At 45.1% G+C, this 16,695-nt stretch overlaps 1 protein-coding gene across 1 annotated transcript; it reads right to left on the reverse strand.

Annotated features, from left to right (window-relative positions):
• Nucleotides 1–285: 285 nt before the first annotated feature.
• Nucleotides 286–14,766, reverse strand: PAFAH2 (platelet activating factor acetylhydrolase 2). Its single transcript, XM_028738789.2, has 10 exons — nucleotides 14,515–14,766; nucleotides 11,917–12,067; nucleotides 11,150–11,246; nucleotides 8,375–8,443; nucleotides 7,900–8,041; nucleotides 6,689–6,802; nucleotides 4,002–4,093; nucleotides 3,684–3,854; nucleotides 2,280–2,428; nucleotides 286–2,054 (listed from the first exon to the last, which is right to left on the reverse strand). Exons 1-10 carry the CDS (start codon nucleotides 14,602–14,604, stop codon nucleotides 1,960–1,962), a joined length of 1,170 nt encoding a protein of 389 aa, XP_028594622.2. The 5' UTR covers nucleotides 14,605–14,766; the 3' UTR covers nucleotides 286–1,959.
• Nucleotides 14,767–16,695: the final 1,929 nt, after the last annotated feature.

Here is a 16,695-nt window from a genome sequence, read left to right on the forward strand (position 1 = left end):
GTGTATATTAGGCAAAATTGCATAGGAAAATATGTACATTAGAAGAAATGCATAATAAAATGCTGATGAACTTTAACGAGCGCTTTTGAGACAAAGAATTGCAAACCGGCGTGGAAATGTGGATAACTGAAGATTGGAAAAATTTAAAAATGGATGGAAACTGAAATTGACAGATTTGCCTATCCCTCCCCCTAACCTGAGTGGCTATTGAGAAGGGTCCTTTGCTCTGTCCTGTGATCCCACCGTCTCCTCCCCCCTTGTAAAAATAAGAGTCCAAGCGAAATGAATTGTATATAAACATGTTATGAAGCTCAAGTTTCCAATTCAACAGAGTTCAAACAAATTTTTTTATCAATGCAGGCACTTTTGACGGACACAAGAGGGACATTAGGACAGCATCTTACCTATTTCCAAGGTATTCACACGAGATTAGGGCTGTCCACTTTCTGGAATTGCACCAGGGCTGGAGAAGACAACATGGTGGAGGTAGACTAGGTCTGTGCAAATGTGTGACACAGCTGACTTGGAGAAGAGCATGTGTACTTGATTCTACCCCCACCCCAAACCCTGGTTTTTGCTGTCTCAGGCATACAGTAGACACAGGAGGGTTATTCAAGCATTTGGGAAGATCCACCATATGTGGTGGGTCAGACCTTGTACCGGACAGGGTTAGATATACCTGACACTCACATTCATCAGCAAGACTCAAAGGTGGCACTCTTAGCTACTTTCCCCATTAAGTCCAAAATTAAAGTGCATACAGGATATGCAAGAGTGCTGCTTGGAAAGTGCCCCGAAGCAATTTGGCAAGTACTTCATGTGTTGCAGGTTCGAGCCTTGCTATTGAATTCAAGGGTTCTGGGATGCAGCCTTGGCTTATATTAATTAAGGCCTTCCTGCTGAGCTGCATTAACACTTTTGGGGCTCACACGCCCCCAGGTGCATTCTTGGTACAAGGCATCCCTTCCCTATGATGGTATCCCTAGAAGTTATTTTCTTAGCCTGCAGGCCAGCTGAAGAGGAGTTTCCATCTCACACAGATGTATAACTACAGCTAATGCCCACTTCCTCCATGATTAAAGGAATTGTGAAGGCCAGAAGATATTATTTCAAGACATATTTGAGGACCAGGATCTCCATTTTGTAGGAATCAAAGCCGCAATTGCTTCCCTACACCGTCTTTGCTACATTTGCCCTATTGTAACTGTATAGAGAGATTCACTATGCCCCAAAGAGATTGCATTACTGTTTGGGTACAATTAAAAAGAAGAAAAGCCTACAGAGGCACCAAGAGGAATCAATCTGAAAGATGATGATAGTTCTGAGAACATCTGTGAAATAACTGGTATATATAAAGAAAGCATTCAGAGAGAGATGCTTCTACACAGCACTGAACTTCTCCAACCTGGGATAATCTTCATTCTAGTTTCTATGGTGAGCTGTAGACCACTAGGCCCAATCCTTCATTCCCTTGATGCCAGTATTTGGCTGACATTTTTTGTCCTGTTCAGAAATGTTTCACAACTCCAAAAAAAAGCACTCTGCTAATTTTGTATGGCAAAGGATGCCGTCAAAGGTGGAATTCAACCCAAACGTGCTATGTTGTGGTCGAGCTCCCTTTCATTTCTGCAAGACTTTGTGCAAGAGAACTTCCTCAAGGATGGGTCCCCAAAGCGACAACCCTTATTTCTATTCCTCCAAACAATCACAGAGGAACAGACAGATCAGCCCAGAAGATGGAAGCATTTCTGATCACCTCTCTGTAGTCCTGGAGGGATCAGGAGCATGTTTAGGGAACTCTTGTAGCAGCAGCAAGAAGAAACCCACCATGAAGTTGACAGCAGGTACTGTGTCTGGACAGCGACTGATTTTTAGAACGTGCTCCCCCCAGCTTCATAAGTTGGGGGAAACAGAGACTGGCCAAAAGCACTTGAGAGAGATAAGTTCGTTCCCCCAGGCCTAGAGGCTAGACTTCTGCAAAGGGCTGTCCGGAACTACAGAATCACCAACGCCTTCCAGAAGACTATCCCACCGATCAAAATCTTCTTTCAGCTCTAGGGAAGGACGAAAAGAAATGGGGATAAGCCTAGGAAGATGATTATTGCACATGATGTAACTGCTGGCAAGGCTCTGCTACAAGCATTAAAAGGAAGAACACCACTGGATCCATTAGTACCCAGAGGAAATGGCAATTCTTTAAAACCCTCCCAGCTCGCTGGAACAACCACCATCTTCCTCCAAAGGCACGGTCCATAAACACCACCACCACATTGACTTACGGAGATGTTTCTGCAGGAAGGCAAGAGAGGCCTGGCTGGTGATGTCAAGGCCCTGGTAGGGGTCGGTGGTGCCTCTGGTTCTGAAGACTCTGTTCACGAGGTTCCCCGCAAGGAAGGTGAAATCCGTCTGACTCTGGTGGACTGTACCCCTGAGAAGTGGACATAAGCACTTTGACAATGCTCTTTTCATGAACATATGCATTTGTATGCACACACTGCCCTAATATATGCATGTTTGCACACAACAGTTGGCAGGAAAACTGCAGCACAAAATTCAGAGAAGTGCCCATTTCGAAGGATGAGGCCACTTCGGAAAGTGCAGATTAGGTAAATTCGCCTTTAAATGCAAACTGAATCAAACTTCTCCCCCAGCCCTAGGTCTGATCCACCAGGCCCCTTCTTTAAAGGGAAAATGCCACGTCTATTTCAGTGCTGGTTAAAAAATAGTTTCCTACGAATTTGACCTCCAAATCCCAAATGAACTTTACACAGCTTAAGTTTGTTGAGTGTACCAGCAGCTGGAAACTTCAGCAAAAGCTTCGTTCTAGCCGATTACCTTTACGCTCTAGAAATTCCCAAATATTATAGCAGAGCTTTCACTTAGACCTGCTTTAACCATTTAGCACTTGCCATACTGGTAAATGTGTAACCGGTATATCTGCCCTTGTCAATTGGGCATCAAAATGGCTGAGCATGCATGACTATACTGTTCATACTATAAAGACATTTGCTCCTTATATATTACACCCATTAATTTCTCAGGAAGAGCCGATAATTTTTACACCTCCCTCCTCTTCCTGTCAAGACACTCCTAATGAAATTACTACCAAAGTGGCAAAATTCTGTGCATCAGAATGCATGACTAGGAACCGGATCTTCTTACTAGTACTCAGTAATCCATCCTAAGCATACCTGTGAACCACACACACAGACAGACAGACAGACACACACACACACACACGTGTCTTAGTTTTTCGGCTGGGCTGTTAATTTTGCATAGTCTGCTGGCTCGTAAATTGCTAATTGCATGTGTTTGATTGTAATTTAGTGGCTGATCTGTGACTGCAATAATAAAGAACTGAGCAGTTTAAGTATGAATGAAGGCGGCTGTCATTTTTGATCAGCTGATCCTATCTTGGTTCTTTTGGGACTCCGCACTCCTCTTTTATGTTTTATTATCCTTTCCTTGTGCTTTTGCAAACTGGTTTTCATCTCTTTTTCTGCCCTCCTTTTCAGCTCATCATCTCAACCCTCCCCTGTCTGTCTCATTCCCCCTCCTCGCTTCCTCTATGCGTCACAGCCGCTTCAGATTGCAAGCCTGCAATCATTTACTCCCTGTGTAGAGCTGTATTATGACAAAGCGCTGATCGCACCAGTTGAGCAAGTCCAGACCTTCAGACTTACAGGATGGTTATAACCTTGGTTTCCTTGCTCACAGCGCTGATCTTTTTCATTTTGGCCACACTCTCCGCAGTCTGGAAGGACTCGGTGTTGACAAAAAGCACCGGCTTGGTCACTTTCGGGTAGACAGAGTTCTCCAAGGGGAACATCCAGGCATCGAGGGCAACAGCACACCTGCAGGGGGAGATAAAACCAGGTAACCAAGGCCTTGGATTCCCACCAGGCGGCCTGTTACTAGAAGGACGTCCCCAGCTACCGCTCTGAAGTTTTTAAAAATAGGCTGCCCCGAAGACTCCCAGGCAGCCTCTAGAGCATACTCACTTAAACTGGGCTTCTTTAACAAGAGCCAGCACAGCCGTCGTTCCTCCGAAAGAGTGGCCCATGACGGAGACTTTGGACAAATCCACGTTGTCCTGGAATGGAAGGGAAGGAAACCTCTGAAAGTTGAAGCCACTCCTCAGAGATTTCATTCTTCAACAAACTATCACCAAGGAATGCTAAGAGAGTCATGGCTACAAGGTATGGGGAGTTTATATGTTCAATGAACTGTAGGATCTCCTGAATCGATTGTTGCCTGAATTGGTTTAAAAATACGACGCCATCTCTTTTGACTCAAATAGTACAAACAATCCCTAAAAAGCCCCAAGGTGTTAAACGTTAGCACTGCCCAACCTGTTTAATGAATAAAAACGCAGAACTGTGCTAACAAAAGTGGCACGATTACCTAAAAGGTTTTTTGAAAGCCAGGGCTTCCACCAACCAGCAAAAGGAGGCATTCCCCGGGGGGGGGGGTGTGTGGTCCCCACCAGAAAAGTATTGGGAGTCATTCTGCATAGAAACAGTAAGGATGTTTGTACCTTTAAGATGTAAGCTTTGGGCTGATTGGTTACAGCTGGCCATGACTACAAAAGGAGAAAAGCTGCAGTTTGAACTCTGCCTGCAGGAAAAACACCCACAAGCTTTGCTGTTTGTTGTTTTATAATAAAACCTTTGTTTAATTTGGTTTTACACCGGTCTCATGGTGTCACAGTCTCTCATCTGCCACCAGTGGAAAATCCCCCTCTAACAAAAAGGCCCCGCCCCTAGTTGAGTTTGGTTGGTCAGTTTAGCAGGATTCAGTATGAACCCCTTTCTGATCATGAAGGGGCTTGCATTGAAACCCCTGCTAAGATGAAGTTCTCCCTCCTCTGTTTTAGTAGAACCTTGCTGCCTACAAAGTGCTTTGAAGTCCTGACCGTGGGACTTCAAAGCATCATATCGCCTGATGTCATTGCAGCGCCAAGTGACTGACAGGTGGTGGCCAAATATGTTCCATGTGGCCACTCCTGATAAGGATCTGGCCTGTGCAGCCAAAGAATGTTCCACCCCCCTGCCTTATAAGGTTCCTTGGTGGCTTTCTGCAGAAGCCACTGCTGGCAGGTCTTGCAGGAAGTAGGGTACGTGATGCAACAGCTTCTGCAGGGCTGGTAACATGAATGAGGCTTGCTAAATATCGGAGGAAAGCAAGAAGGGACTAGGAGAGGACACAGAAGGATTTCGAGAAACAAAAAAAGGAGAGGCAGCAACAAAATGCTTTGGAGAGCCTTTCTTTTGTTTCTTTCTGCTGATTCTGCTCCCACGTGGCCAAGATGTACCTTTTGAGAAAAGCAAAACAGGGTCTGGCTCCCCCTGGTGACCAAAGGATACAATCACAGGGAGGCCTCAGGAGGAGGAAGACAGATGGGAGGTGGGTGCGAGCGAGGCGCCCGAGGTTGCTTGCGTGAATCATCTCCATGTATACCCTGCAATGTTTTACACAGTGGTGGCAGCTGCCTATTGGGACTGGGAGGGCAGAAGGCAGGGAAGCCAACGGAATGTAGAGCCAGAGCAAAGTAATTCTCATTGTCTTCCCTTCCTCCTCCCTGCTGAGTTCTACAAGGACAACACTGAGGCTAAGGAGGAGGAAGCTGATAGCCGAGGACACCCCCAGGTGGGATTTAAAAGGACAGGTGGGGGACGACGACTGGCTGGAGGTAGATAGAGGTTGCTGGGACAGTGTCCCCTCTGCCCTAATGGACTAGCCCACAGTAGTTTTACAGGTGCACATAGAACATGCTTGCACCCTTCCTGTTTTCACATCCAGGATTGCTGCCCCAGCCACAGGGAAGGGACGTAGCTCAGCTCAGTGGCAGAGCATCTGTGGTGTGTTCTTCAGGTCTCAGATTCAATCCTTGTCATCTCCAGGCAGGAAATGTCCCCTGCCTGAAATGCGGGAGAGATGCTGCCAGTCAGTGTCAACAATACTGAGCTAGATGGAGCAATGGTCTGACTCAGCTTCCAGCATCCCCTTCTCTCTCCTGCCTGCTGCTACTATGTTTGCTTATCCTGCAGTGGCATGCCTTGTATTGACTTCTGAAGCAAGATGAATTGGTACAACTGCCTTTAGTTCAGAGATCCATTAAAAGCACCCCCCAACACACATACAACACACACACACACACACACACACACACACACACACACAAAAACAGAGAAGTGGAAGAGATAACAGGTTAAATTTAAAAGATTATGGGGAAAAAATTTAAGTTCTTAATCTAGTACTGAAATGACATTGATGTAGATGGCAGGTGGGTCTCTTGAGGGAGAGCATTCTACCACTGGGATGCCGCTAGGGAGAAATAATAGCAGATCCCAGAATCCCCAGCAATACACACTGGTTTCTTAGCACACAAAGCTGACATAGAAAAGACTTCCTCAAGCTTGAGAGCTACTTATGGGGACCTAGATTCAAATATATTCTCTGCCATGAACACAGAGCAACCAGCCTCAGTCCTCCCATCTGTAAAATGGGAACAATGGCGACCTACCTTAAGCAGCTGTGAACACAAACTTCAGCTGTGGCACAGAAATTAGTAACAGCAGTTATTTAGAATTAAGCGCCATTTGCTCTCTGGCAAGCCAAGCCATTAAGTAAGGTATACGGTTGCCTCACATCACATGACAGACCAGAAGAGCGCAATGTGTTTTACCTTCAGCACAGACAGATCAAAATCTGTGCGCAAGAGGTTGACGACATCCTTGCCGCTATCGATGCTCCGGATCAACTTAAGTCCTCGTATGCATTCGTTTGCTCTTTGATGAAGCTGCAACAACAAGAAGAAGGTCTATGGTTAATCCTCTTGTTCGTTAGCTGGCTTTAATGAGGTTAAGCCCTATTTAAAAGTGCTTGTGTGAAAACAGAATAGGAGTCGAAAGCCTGGCATCTAGGCTTGTTGCTTAACTCTTCCTAACAAATCACAATTTGTAAATCATAGGGCAAACCTTGTGATCAGTCTGGAGCAGGGATCAGGGATCAAATTCACACTTTCTGAAACAATACACAAACTGATACGCAGCCATCCTTTGAGATCTGAACTCCTCCAAATTTTGCAATGCAAAATTGAAAATGAAAATAAAAAACATAAAAAGCAGAGAGAAGAGCGCCCAGAGACATGTCAAATGTCCCTGACAAAGAGCCAGCTGAACCAAATGCCAGCCACAAAAATTCTACTATGGGCTTTTTATTATTTATTTATGCAGGGTCATATTTTAAACAATTTTCAAAAGATGACAGGTCTAACCACCCTTTTCTTCAGGCAACCCTGAAACCTGCAAGGGTGGGAAGAACCTTCCACACCCTTGGGGCCACCACTGTGAAGGCCTTGCCTCTGACAGTCCATGTTCTAACTTCCCCTACTGATAGAGTAGACTCAAGATATAGATCAATATTCTGTTAACCTTTCTTGGATTTTTGGGCACGGGCATGGAGGAATGGTAAACTACCTTAAATGACTTTGATCACAGCAGCTGATAATACCTTGAAAACACTCATCTCTTTGTGATCCAAGTTCAGCCAACGGTGAGGAGCATGTACCTCTCCTGATGTTGTCCAACTTCCATCAGACAACATGGCCAATTTTCAAGCATGATGGGATTTATAGTCCAGTAACATCTGGAGGGTGCCACTCCTGCTTTGAAAAATGCAATCTTTGTGCCAAGTTCAAGCTGGAAGGGCACACAGAGAGGTGCTCAAACATTTTTTTTTTAAAAAAGAAGTACTACAAAATATTTTTGGACTGGTTGCTAGCAGGAAAGTCTGCCAAGGGATATTAAGATTTTAATATTTATTCTTCTTTGCACCATAGAGGAGTCGACTAAGAACAAAACAAATGTTTGTGTGTGTGTTTAAATCAGAGCATACCTGTGGGTTTCGGAAACGAAACTCCTTCTGACCTTTCGGCACCCCTTGATACGAGAGCCATTCTTCCCGTATCTGAGCCTCAGGGAAGTCTGGCGTTTCAGGATCCAACTTGCAAAAGTAAGTGGCAGAGGCAGAATGGTCTCTGGGAAAAAACAAACCAAGTACAGGCAGTCAGGCAAAGAAGATGGGTCCAGTTCAGCACCTCAATTTTTCCAGTTGGAACCAAGATTGTAGGAATGTATTTTAGTCCCACAGGATTATTTCACACGCTCTCCTTTTGCTCTTTTAGTTACCAACGTCCCTTTCATACTGCTGGAATTGTGGGAACAGATGCTTACAAACCGTGGCTGAATCCAGCAAATGCACACATGAGTGAGGTGGGCAACTGCAGCATATCAGAGTCAAATATCAGAGTCATACCAAAGCACACAAACAATGGGATGTCTTCCTGCTCTAAAGGGATTCCACCTCTCACCTGTGCTCAAGCGCCATCACCACAAAACCACGTGAAGCCATTTCAACACAGATGGCAGAGTACACAGTTCTGGAAATTGAAACAGAGAAGATAACGTTACAAATAGTGGAAAATCCCTGTAATTCCTCTGGTTTTTTGTTTTGTTTTGTTTAACGGAAATTTTGTACTGCTTAATTGTAAATAAATCCTCTGTGTGGTTTACCAAGGCTATATAATATACATTAAAATTCTCAGTAGAGATTGAAGTTAAAAACAAAGTTTTTTTATAACAGTGAAAATACGAATAAATGTAAAATATGAATAAAATGCAAGATTCAGTCATACCTTGGTTGCCAAACACCTTGGAATTCGTACATTTTGGCTCCCGAATGATCAAAAACCGGAAGTGAGTATTCTGGTTTTTGAACGATTTTCGGAAGCCAAACATCTGGCGCAGCTTCCGATTGGCTTTCGAATAGTTCCAGAAGTTGAACAGACTCCCTGAATGCATTTTGTTTGAGAACTAAGGTACAACTGTATAAGCTAACATTACTTATTAAAATTTGTTGGAGGCATCTGTTTCTAGGAATCTACTACATAGCTAGTGCCCTCAAAATCTTGTTGGACTACCACTCCCATCAGTCCCACTGAGCACGGCCAGTGGTCTAAGATGATGGGACCTGTAGTTCAGCAACATCTAGAATGCCGCAGTAAGTGTGTGGGAACTTTTGATCCTTCAGTTGTTGTTGAACTACAACTCCTCCCAGACCCAGCAAGCGTGGCCAATGGCAAGGGATGATGGGAGTTGTAGTTCAGCAGCATCCAGAGGACCAAAGGTCCCAACACCTGCCAGTCCTGAACCAAAGTGTGTCTGCTCCTAAACCTCAAAATAAAAATTAATCTACCTGTATACTATCTCTCTCTGTCCAGGAGACTGTCCTCTTCAAGATGCACAATACATTTCTCTGAACATAACTGCTCTGCTGGCAAAACATTCAAAGGTGTGATGATGACCCAGATCAGAAATTGGCATTCTACACCCCTTAGTAAGCTTTGGGTCACCTGAAATCACACCTCCAGAGGAGTATCTTCTACAAAATATTGAATAGCATGCAGCCCTGAGTGCAGAACACTAAAACCTGGTACCCCTCCCCTCCATGCTCCTTCAGACCACCTTTACACTGTACATTTAAAGCCTGATGACACCACTTTAAACAGTCATAGCATCCATAAAATAATCCTGGGAAGTGTAGTTTGTTAGGGGTGCTGAAGGTTGTTAGAAGACGCCTATTCCCCTCATAGAGGTACAATTCACAGTGTGGTTTAACAAAATCAATCCTTTTCCCCAGGGACCTCTGGGAATTGTAGCTCTGTGAGGGGAATAGGTTTCTCCTAACAACCCCCAGCACCTTTAACGAACTACAACTCCCAGAATTCTTTGGGAAAAGTCACGAGTGTTTAAAATGTTATCACAGTGGTATGGTATGAAACCGGCTGTAGTAGCCTCGCTGTTGCTCAGTCTCCCTCCAAAGAAAAACGCGACTTCTATGGTTCCTTGCAGCTTCCTACATAGAAATCCTGTTTACAATGGTAGTATACCCTTGACCGAAGAATACACTCCTATCTGGGATGGTCGTCCTCTTCCACCGAGCGTGCAGCTTCGGGAGGGACGCACATGGAGCGGTGAGGGAGGAAGGGGACACCCGCCTAGCCAGCCAGATCAGCCGAATCAACCCTGGCGATCAACGGGGTGACAGATGTCGCAGCCAGATCGCCCTCACATCCAACAATGGTAGTGTAAACGGGGTGTCAGTTTGGGAGGGGAATTAAACACAAGATCGAAGCTAACACTAAAAGCACTTTAAAAAGCAACAACCATTCACCCAAAGTCTAATCCAAGATGTGTCTGGGCTCATGTGAACTAAGCCGTTCTAGTCGATATTTATCCCTTGGTGCTTTCTAATGAGCTCACAAGGATTTGTGGGAAGACTGGACGGCAGAGAGCGGGTTTTTCCACATCTAAGGCATCTTTCCAATCCCTCTTGAAATAGATCCAAACCTGTTGGCAGTTTTAGTGCCCTATAAGCAGCTAGAGGGCTGCTCTTGTTCCAGATGATTGTGCCCCAAAATGCCACTCAGACAAGGAACACTGCCTGTTTTAAGAACTCCAGGAATGCTAAAGATTGTGACGCACGTTGGATACTCTGAAGTGCCAAAGAAATGCCAGGTACAGTGGTACCTCGGGTTAAGAACTTAATTCGTTTTGGAGGTCCATTCTTAACCTGAAACTGTTTTTAACCTGAGGTACCACTTTAGCTAATGGGGCCTCCCACTGCTGCCAGCGCACGATTTCTGTTCTCATCCTGAAGCAAAGTTCTTAACCCAAGGTACTATTTCTGGGTTAGCGGAGTCTGTAACCTGAAGCGTCTGTAACCCGAGGTACCACTGTATATTGCAACAGGCTAATGCAGTGACCTCTTGATCACAATCCATTGTTTTCCCCAGCATTACTGTCCTTTGCTGAAAGGCCAGCTCCATTGGGCCTCCTCTCCTTCTACAGTCACCCAGTAGCAGCCGTTCCGGCCTAAAGGCCCTTCTAGACTTGGGTGTGTTTTTCTGGAGGTGTATCTCGCAACATGTCATTGATGCAATACAACACTGCATTAGTGGTGGATTTACGTATACTTTACCAGACAAGCCACGTATCATCATTCACTTTATCATTTGCACTGTCCATTTTATCAGTCCACAGGAGGTCTTGCAAAGATGAAGGAAATGTGAGCAGAAGAAACTTACCGAAAGGCTCCTAATCCGTGGGAGAATATGATCAATGGATACTTGTGGGAACATGGTTTAAACGGAGCATCCCAGCTCACGGGGATCTTGCATGAACCTGTGGAAATCAATGGTCACATATGAATGTTCCAAGGCCTTGTTATGCAGCAAGTGGTCAATGCTTCACTATCCCAATTATGCTACGCTACCCAAGAAAACCTTTCGCTCTCTCTTCTTAGTGGTTTCTTGAAGTTCAGAATTGTTTCAGATACAAAAGGCACAACCTTTTCGCATTCCCTGCATGGTGCACATCGCAGGTTAGCGGCATCTACTAGACTTAGTTCTTGCTTGTACTGGTGGCACAAGTTAAGGAAATTTAAGACACTGGATTGACTGATCTTATGCCTCTCTTCCAATAGATGCTTTTACTGCACTATATATTTAAAACACATGACTCCTCCCCCCAAAAATCATGGGAACTGTAGTTTACCCCCTACAATTCCTGGCACCCATAGCAAACTAAAGTTCCCAGGATTCTAAGTGCTTTAAACATATGGTGCAGATGTGATGTTACTTCAAATTGTTGCAAGCCAGCAACTGCTGCATTTGGGAGGCGGGGGAATTCCAGTTCATCCTGCTAAGAAGAGCCCCAAGCTTCTGTCCCAAAGTCCTGCCCTGATGGTACTGCTGGTCTGAGAAAGTTTCAAGATCTTGAGGGTTACAGGTAGAAGAAGGGCACAAAAGCAGCACCACTGCACCAAGATGCTGGCAGCCAGCAAACCCCTTACCGAAAGTCACGCTGAGCAGTGGGGCGCACCATTTCCTGTTCATGTTCAAGTAGTCGGAGATTCCATAGTAGTACTCATAGCGAGGGATCCAAAAGGGCTGTTCTGCCCCATCCTGCTGGATGCAGGGGTAAAATAAGCGGAAGAAGAGGCCCTGAGGAAGAGAAAAGAGATTGTAGCGTAAACTCAAGCGCCTGCCTGGAGAAGGAGGACTCTACACTTTCTCCCAACACCACCTTTTTCTTCATTAAAGTCCGTAGGAATGAGGTACGGTCGTCTCATTTGCGCTTACTGAAATTAATCCAAGTAACAGCACAGGACTTGTTACCAGAGCCCTCACTGGCACTGGGAAGTATCTGGGGGCAACCAGAACAAAGATGAGAAATGTTAAAACTGTACTTGGATTTGTTTTGATGGCTGCAAATCTATTCATCTCTAGATACTGGAAATATGTGGAGGGCCTTTCTATAGAGGCGTGGTATAAAAAGGTATCGTTTTTTTGGAAGTTTCAGAGAAGTTGATCACTAAAGTGTGATTATTTAGGGGACACATCAAAAAAGACAAATTTGGCCTGACTTCATCGATTGTATAGCAAAATTGGAAGAGCCCAACAGATTACCAGCATTATTTGCATTTACTGGTATATGGGACCAATAATCTCAGCTACTTCTCTTCAGAGTCCAGATACATTTGATGAGTATAACAAGTTAACATTTATTAACGTTTTTGCGAAGCAACAGATAACCATCTCATGATTATTTTTTATTTTTTATTTAATTCATATTTGTAGGTAGCATTAACATTTGGGAGGGGTGTCAGGGTGCTATTGTCAACAAAAAATAACTATCAGGTGTGTGCCTTCATGGGTTGGGGGTGCCTAGGACAAGGGGAAATCTAGCTATCTGTAACCACATAAATTTTGTTTTGTTTTAAAAAGTTAATTGTGAAAATTAAAAAGCCTGTTCTCCTAATCCCACCTTTTCTGTGAAGCTTTGGGCACAGCCTCCCAGTTCCCATCCTATGCCCTAATGTAATTCAGTCAGTACAAAAGGGGGAGGAAACCTTCTCAGCCTGAGGGCCACATTCCATCCTAGGCAGCCCTCTGGGGGCCACTTGCCAGTGGAGGATGACTCCAGAGGTAAAAATGTGCCAGGCATATGGGTGTTTTGCACAGAGCAGTAGGCTTGTTTCAACATACAACACACAAATCTCTTCTCTCCTTTATCCAAGTAAGCAAGAGGCACTACAGTATCAGGGTTCAGAGGACACTTTCCTGTCACCTCAGGGAGTGACGCAAGGCCAGTGAGGGGGTGTGGCTTGTGGAGAATGCCAAGGGTCAAACTGAGAGGCTGGGAGGGCTGCATTTGCACCTCTGGACCTGCGATTCCCCACCCGCTGCTACACAAGGGAGCATGCCAGAGCTATGCCCTTACTTCTCCTTGTCATATGTTCAATTAATAAAAATAATATGTTGAAGGCACAGGAGCAGAGCAGGCTGCGTTTGTTTCCTGCAAGTTGGTCACCTTGTTAGATGACATCCAGATTATTCATTTTCCCTCTGTGCCCAACCCTGTCTCCCCCAACCCGAAAGAACCTTGGCTGGCTTTCCTGGTGACAGTGAGTCACCAAAACAAAACATCACAGAGATACCAACGATACCAGCAGAGGGCACCCTCTGGATAGTTTCACCACCACCTGAAGTGCAAGGGGTAGCCGGGGTGGCCCGGGAAACTACCTTCCCTGGGGCAGCCCCTAAGTTGTGGAATCCCCCTCCCCACAGAGGCAAGGCTGCCACATTCATTATGTGGTCATCCATACTAGGCTATGAAGCTCAATAGGTGACCTTGGGCCTGTCACTGCCTCTTGGCCTAACCTACCTCACAGGGTTATTGTGGGGAATGCCACCTTGAGTTCCTCAGAGAAAAGGTGGGCTAGAAATGTGATATACACATTTTTTAAAAACCCACCCTATTTTCTCTGCCCTGAAAATTGTTTGAACTGATTTAAAAATATTTTTAATTAAGAATTGTAACCTGCCATGGAATCTCATGGTGGAGGGTGAGAAAAACAATCTAATAAACAAATAAAAATAATAAAGGCAAAATACAAAACTGCTAATTGCCCAATTCATACGACTGCTGTGTTAGAATATGCTCTCTCTCCAACCAGTCTTTTTTTTGAAGGGGGGAGGGATGGGAAATAATTGGTGTGACAGAACTGGGGGTTCCCAAGCCGTGGTCTGTAGACCACCAGCCGCCCCTGAGCTTCGCGCCTGTGAAGGACACTGGCGATCAGAATCCTACAAAGTCTGTACTCAATTTGTAACGCAATAAAATACAATGTAAGGAATGAAGTAAAGCAATAAAAAAAAATCACACGGCAGCTAGCACAGCGCATTACAATGGCTACCACAGGCGGGGGGACGGACCCATTATGTGGCCTGCCAAGACCCCCAGCTATTTTCAAGTAGGGAGAAATAGAAAAAAATGCCACAAGAAGCAAGTCGGCGGAGCCCTGCTCCCTTCTTCGTTGACTCTCCAAGCTGACAGGCTGGGCCAGCCTCACTTCTGCCCCCATCCCCGCCCCAGCAAATCACGGTACCTTTGGCGTCTGCCCCACCATGACATCCGTGCAGCCCACCGGGAAGGCTCCCTTCCCATGAGGCAGCCCCAGCGACTGGCTGACCCCCATGCTCTCCTGCTGCTTCGCTCTCAGCGCGAGCCGAAAAAGACGGGTCCGCGGGCGCCCCTTATTTGAGAAAGACGCCAGCGGGCAGTTTCATTTCCTCCTTCGGTTCCTGCTGCGCCTCGAGAGGCGAATCTGACGCTCGGCTTGCGCATTGGCCGGCATGGCGCGCCCTTTGCCACCGAGGCGCGGTGGGAGGAGACGGGGGACCGGGAGGCGGGAGGAGGCGGGACTCGAGCTGGGCTCTGTATTGTTTTGCTTCTAAAGTGGGGAGAGAAACGGCTTAAGGCGCAGAAGTCGAGAAAGTTGAAGGATCCCGCGCCTCTTCACGCTGCCCAAGGCTGCTTCGTTGCGCTCAGTCGGTAGAGCATGAGACTCTTCTTAAGCTCAGGGTTCTGGGTTCAAGCCCCACGTTGGGCGAAAGGGGGTTGGACTAGATGACCCTCCTGGTCCCTTTCAACTCTACCATTCTATGATTTGTCAAGGAAGGGCGATTTCTTCCGAAGGAGGATCTGGCACGTTTCAGGATCCTCTTACGCCTGCCCTCCTCTCCGTCACGCGCGCCTTGCGACACAGCGCTTAGTTTGTTTTTCTGGCGTCCTTGGGCGCAGGCTCGTCACAATTTTTGCGAAAGACAAAAGGAAGGGGGACTGTTTCTCAACAGCTGAACTCGGGGTCAGATCTGTCGATTTGGGTTTTCTTGTTTGTTTGTTTGTTTGTTTGTTTGTTTGTTTGTTTGTTTGTTTGTTTACTTATTCGAAGCGTTTGCACCCCGCTTCAGCCAAAGGCTACCAGAGTGGCTGGCATACAGTACAATCAGTTAAAACTAGATAGTCTCTGCCCGCACATGCTTACAATCTAACATTCCTTCAGTCTTCAGTTCGGCTCTCCACATCTGATTGAGGGTTTTTTGTAAAATGCTCCTGGGAATTTATCAGGCTTTTATTGTTATTTGGCTGTTTATGTACTGCTATGTCATTAAAAAGAAAATCAAAGCAGTTTACAACAAAATCTACATAGCAATAAAAATTGTGTAAAAAAAGAAACATAGACCCTCAACTCACTATAATGGAAATATGTTTTCTTTAATTGTTTACTTTGACCATGAAAAGTTTTCAGCCAGAGTTTAAAGGCATTTTGGTGCATATCTCTCCTCATACACAATTTTGCTATGGAATTTTGTCTAGTATGCCAATTATTTCAAGCAATTTCCTCTAATAAAAGGCTTTAATTTTTATTTTATTTTTTGCCAATATCTACATTTTTCATGCACATTTTATAGGGTAGGATAACTTTGGTAAAAGTCAGATAAGTGCATATTTCAAAGGATAGCTGTGTTCTGGTTTGCATATTGTTTTGAGAAGGATGCACTAGGTAGAGTCACGTGAGAATTTAAAGCAAAGTGAATTCTTTTCTCGATTTAAAAAGTGGGATCGAAATACTCTCCAGCAGATAGATGAACCAGCATGATAATGGAAAGTTTCACCTGTTGAGTTACTGCCTGCACTTAATCTGCACAGCATGCACTGCCAGAACGCAGGGGTGCAGCTGGGGAGCACAGATACATTAATCTTGCAGCCTAAGTGTCAAACATTGGAGCACATCCTGCAGCTGCACTTATTTGGCCTGCAGGATATCAACTTTCACGCTCTAATGCTTTTTAATGTGTTATTTTACTATTCTGAAAATTATAGGATAGGGGAGCTAAGTGTGTATTGCTCACTGGAAAATGTACAGATCTATGGTTTGTGATTGTTTTTTTAAGTGTTCTTAGTGTCAGGGCAATGTGCTAGTTGGATTTTCCATAAATCTGATGAAGAGATTTTCACAATCATGTATTATTATCATTATATGGTTTTTCCCTTGTCTGTGTTTTCCTCTCGTCACCATCCTTGTCACTCCCTCTAACAGCAAACTCAGGCCATGAGTGCCAATAGGATTGTTGCCAAAATGGGGCCACTGAGAATCAAGAAGGAGGTATCAGTAGGTACATGTGTTGGATATGCAACAGTATGGCTCATTCAGTCTCTAACATAAGGGTGAATTCTGTTAATGCTAAAGTCAGCTAGCCAAGAGAGGGATGGGATGCTGCTTAGC

Source organism: Podarcis muralis, chromosome 7 (genome assembly GCF_964188315.1).
Source record: "Podarcis muralis chromosome 7, rPodMur119.hap1.1, whole genome shotgun sequence".
Classification (NCBI taxonomy): Eukaryota; Metazoa; Chordata; class Lepidosauria; order Squamata; family Lacertidae; genus Podarcis; species Podarcis muralis.

Coding starts and splice junctions, on each gene's coding strand:
- PAFAH2 (XM_028738789.2), bottom strand. CDS start 14,604: ATGGGGGTCAGCCAGTCGCTGGGGCTGCCTCATGGGAAGGGAGCCTTC. Junction 6,803..7,899: donor TTCGTTTCCGAAACCCACAG/GTATGCTCTGAT, acceptor TTGTTGTTGCAG/CTTCATCAAAGAGCAAACGA. Junction 2,429..3,683: donor ACCAAGGTTATAACCATCCT/GTAAGTCTGAAG, acceptor TCCACTTCTCAG/GGGTACAGTCCACCAGAGTC.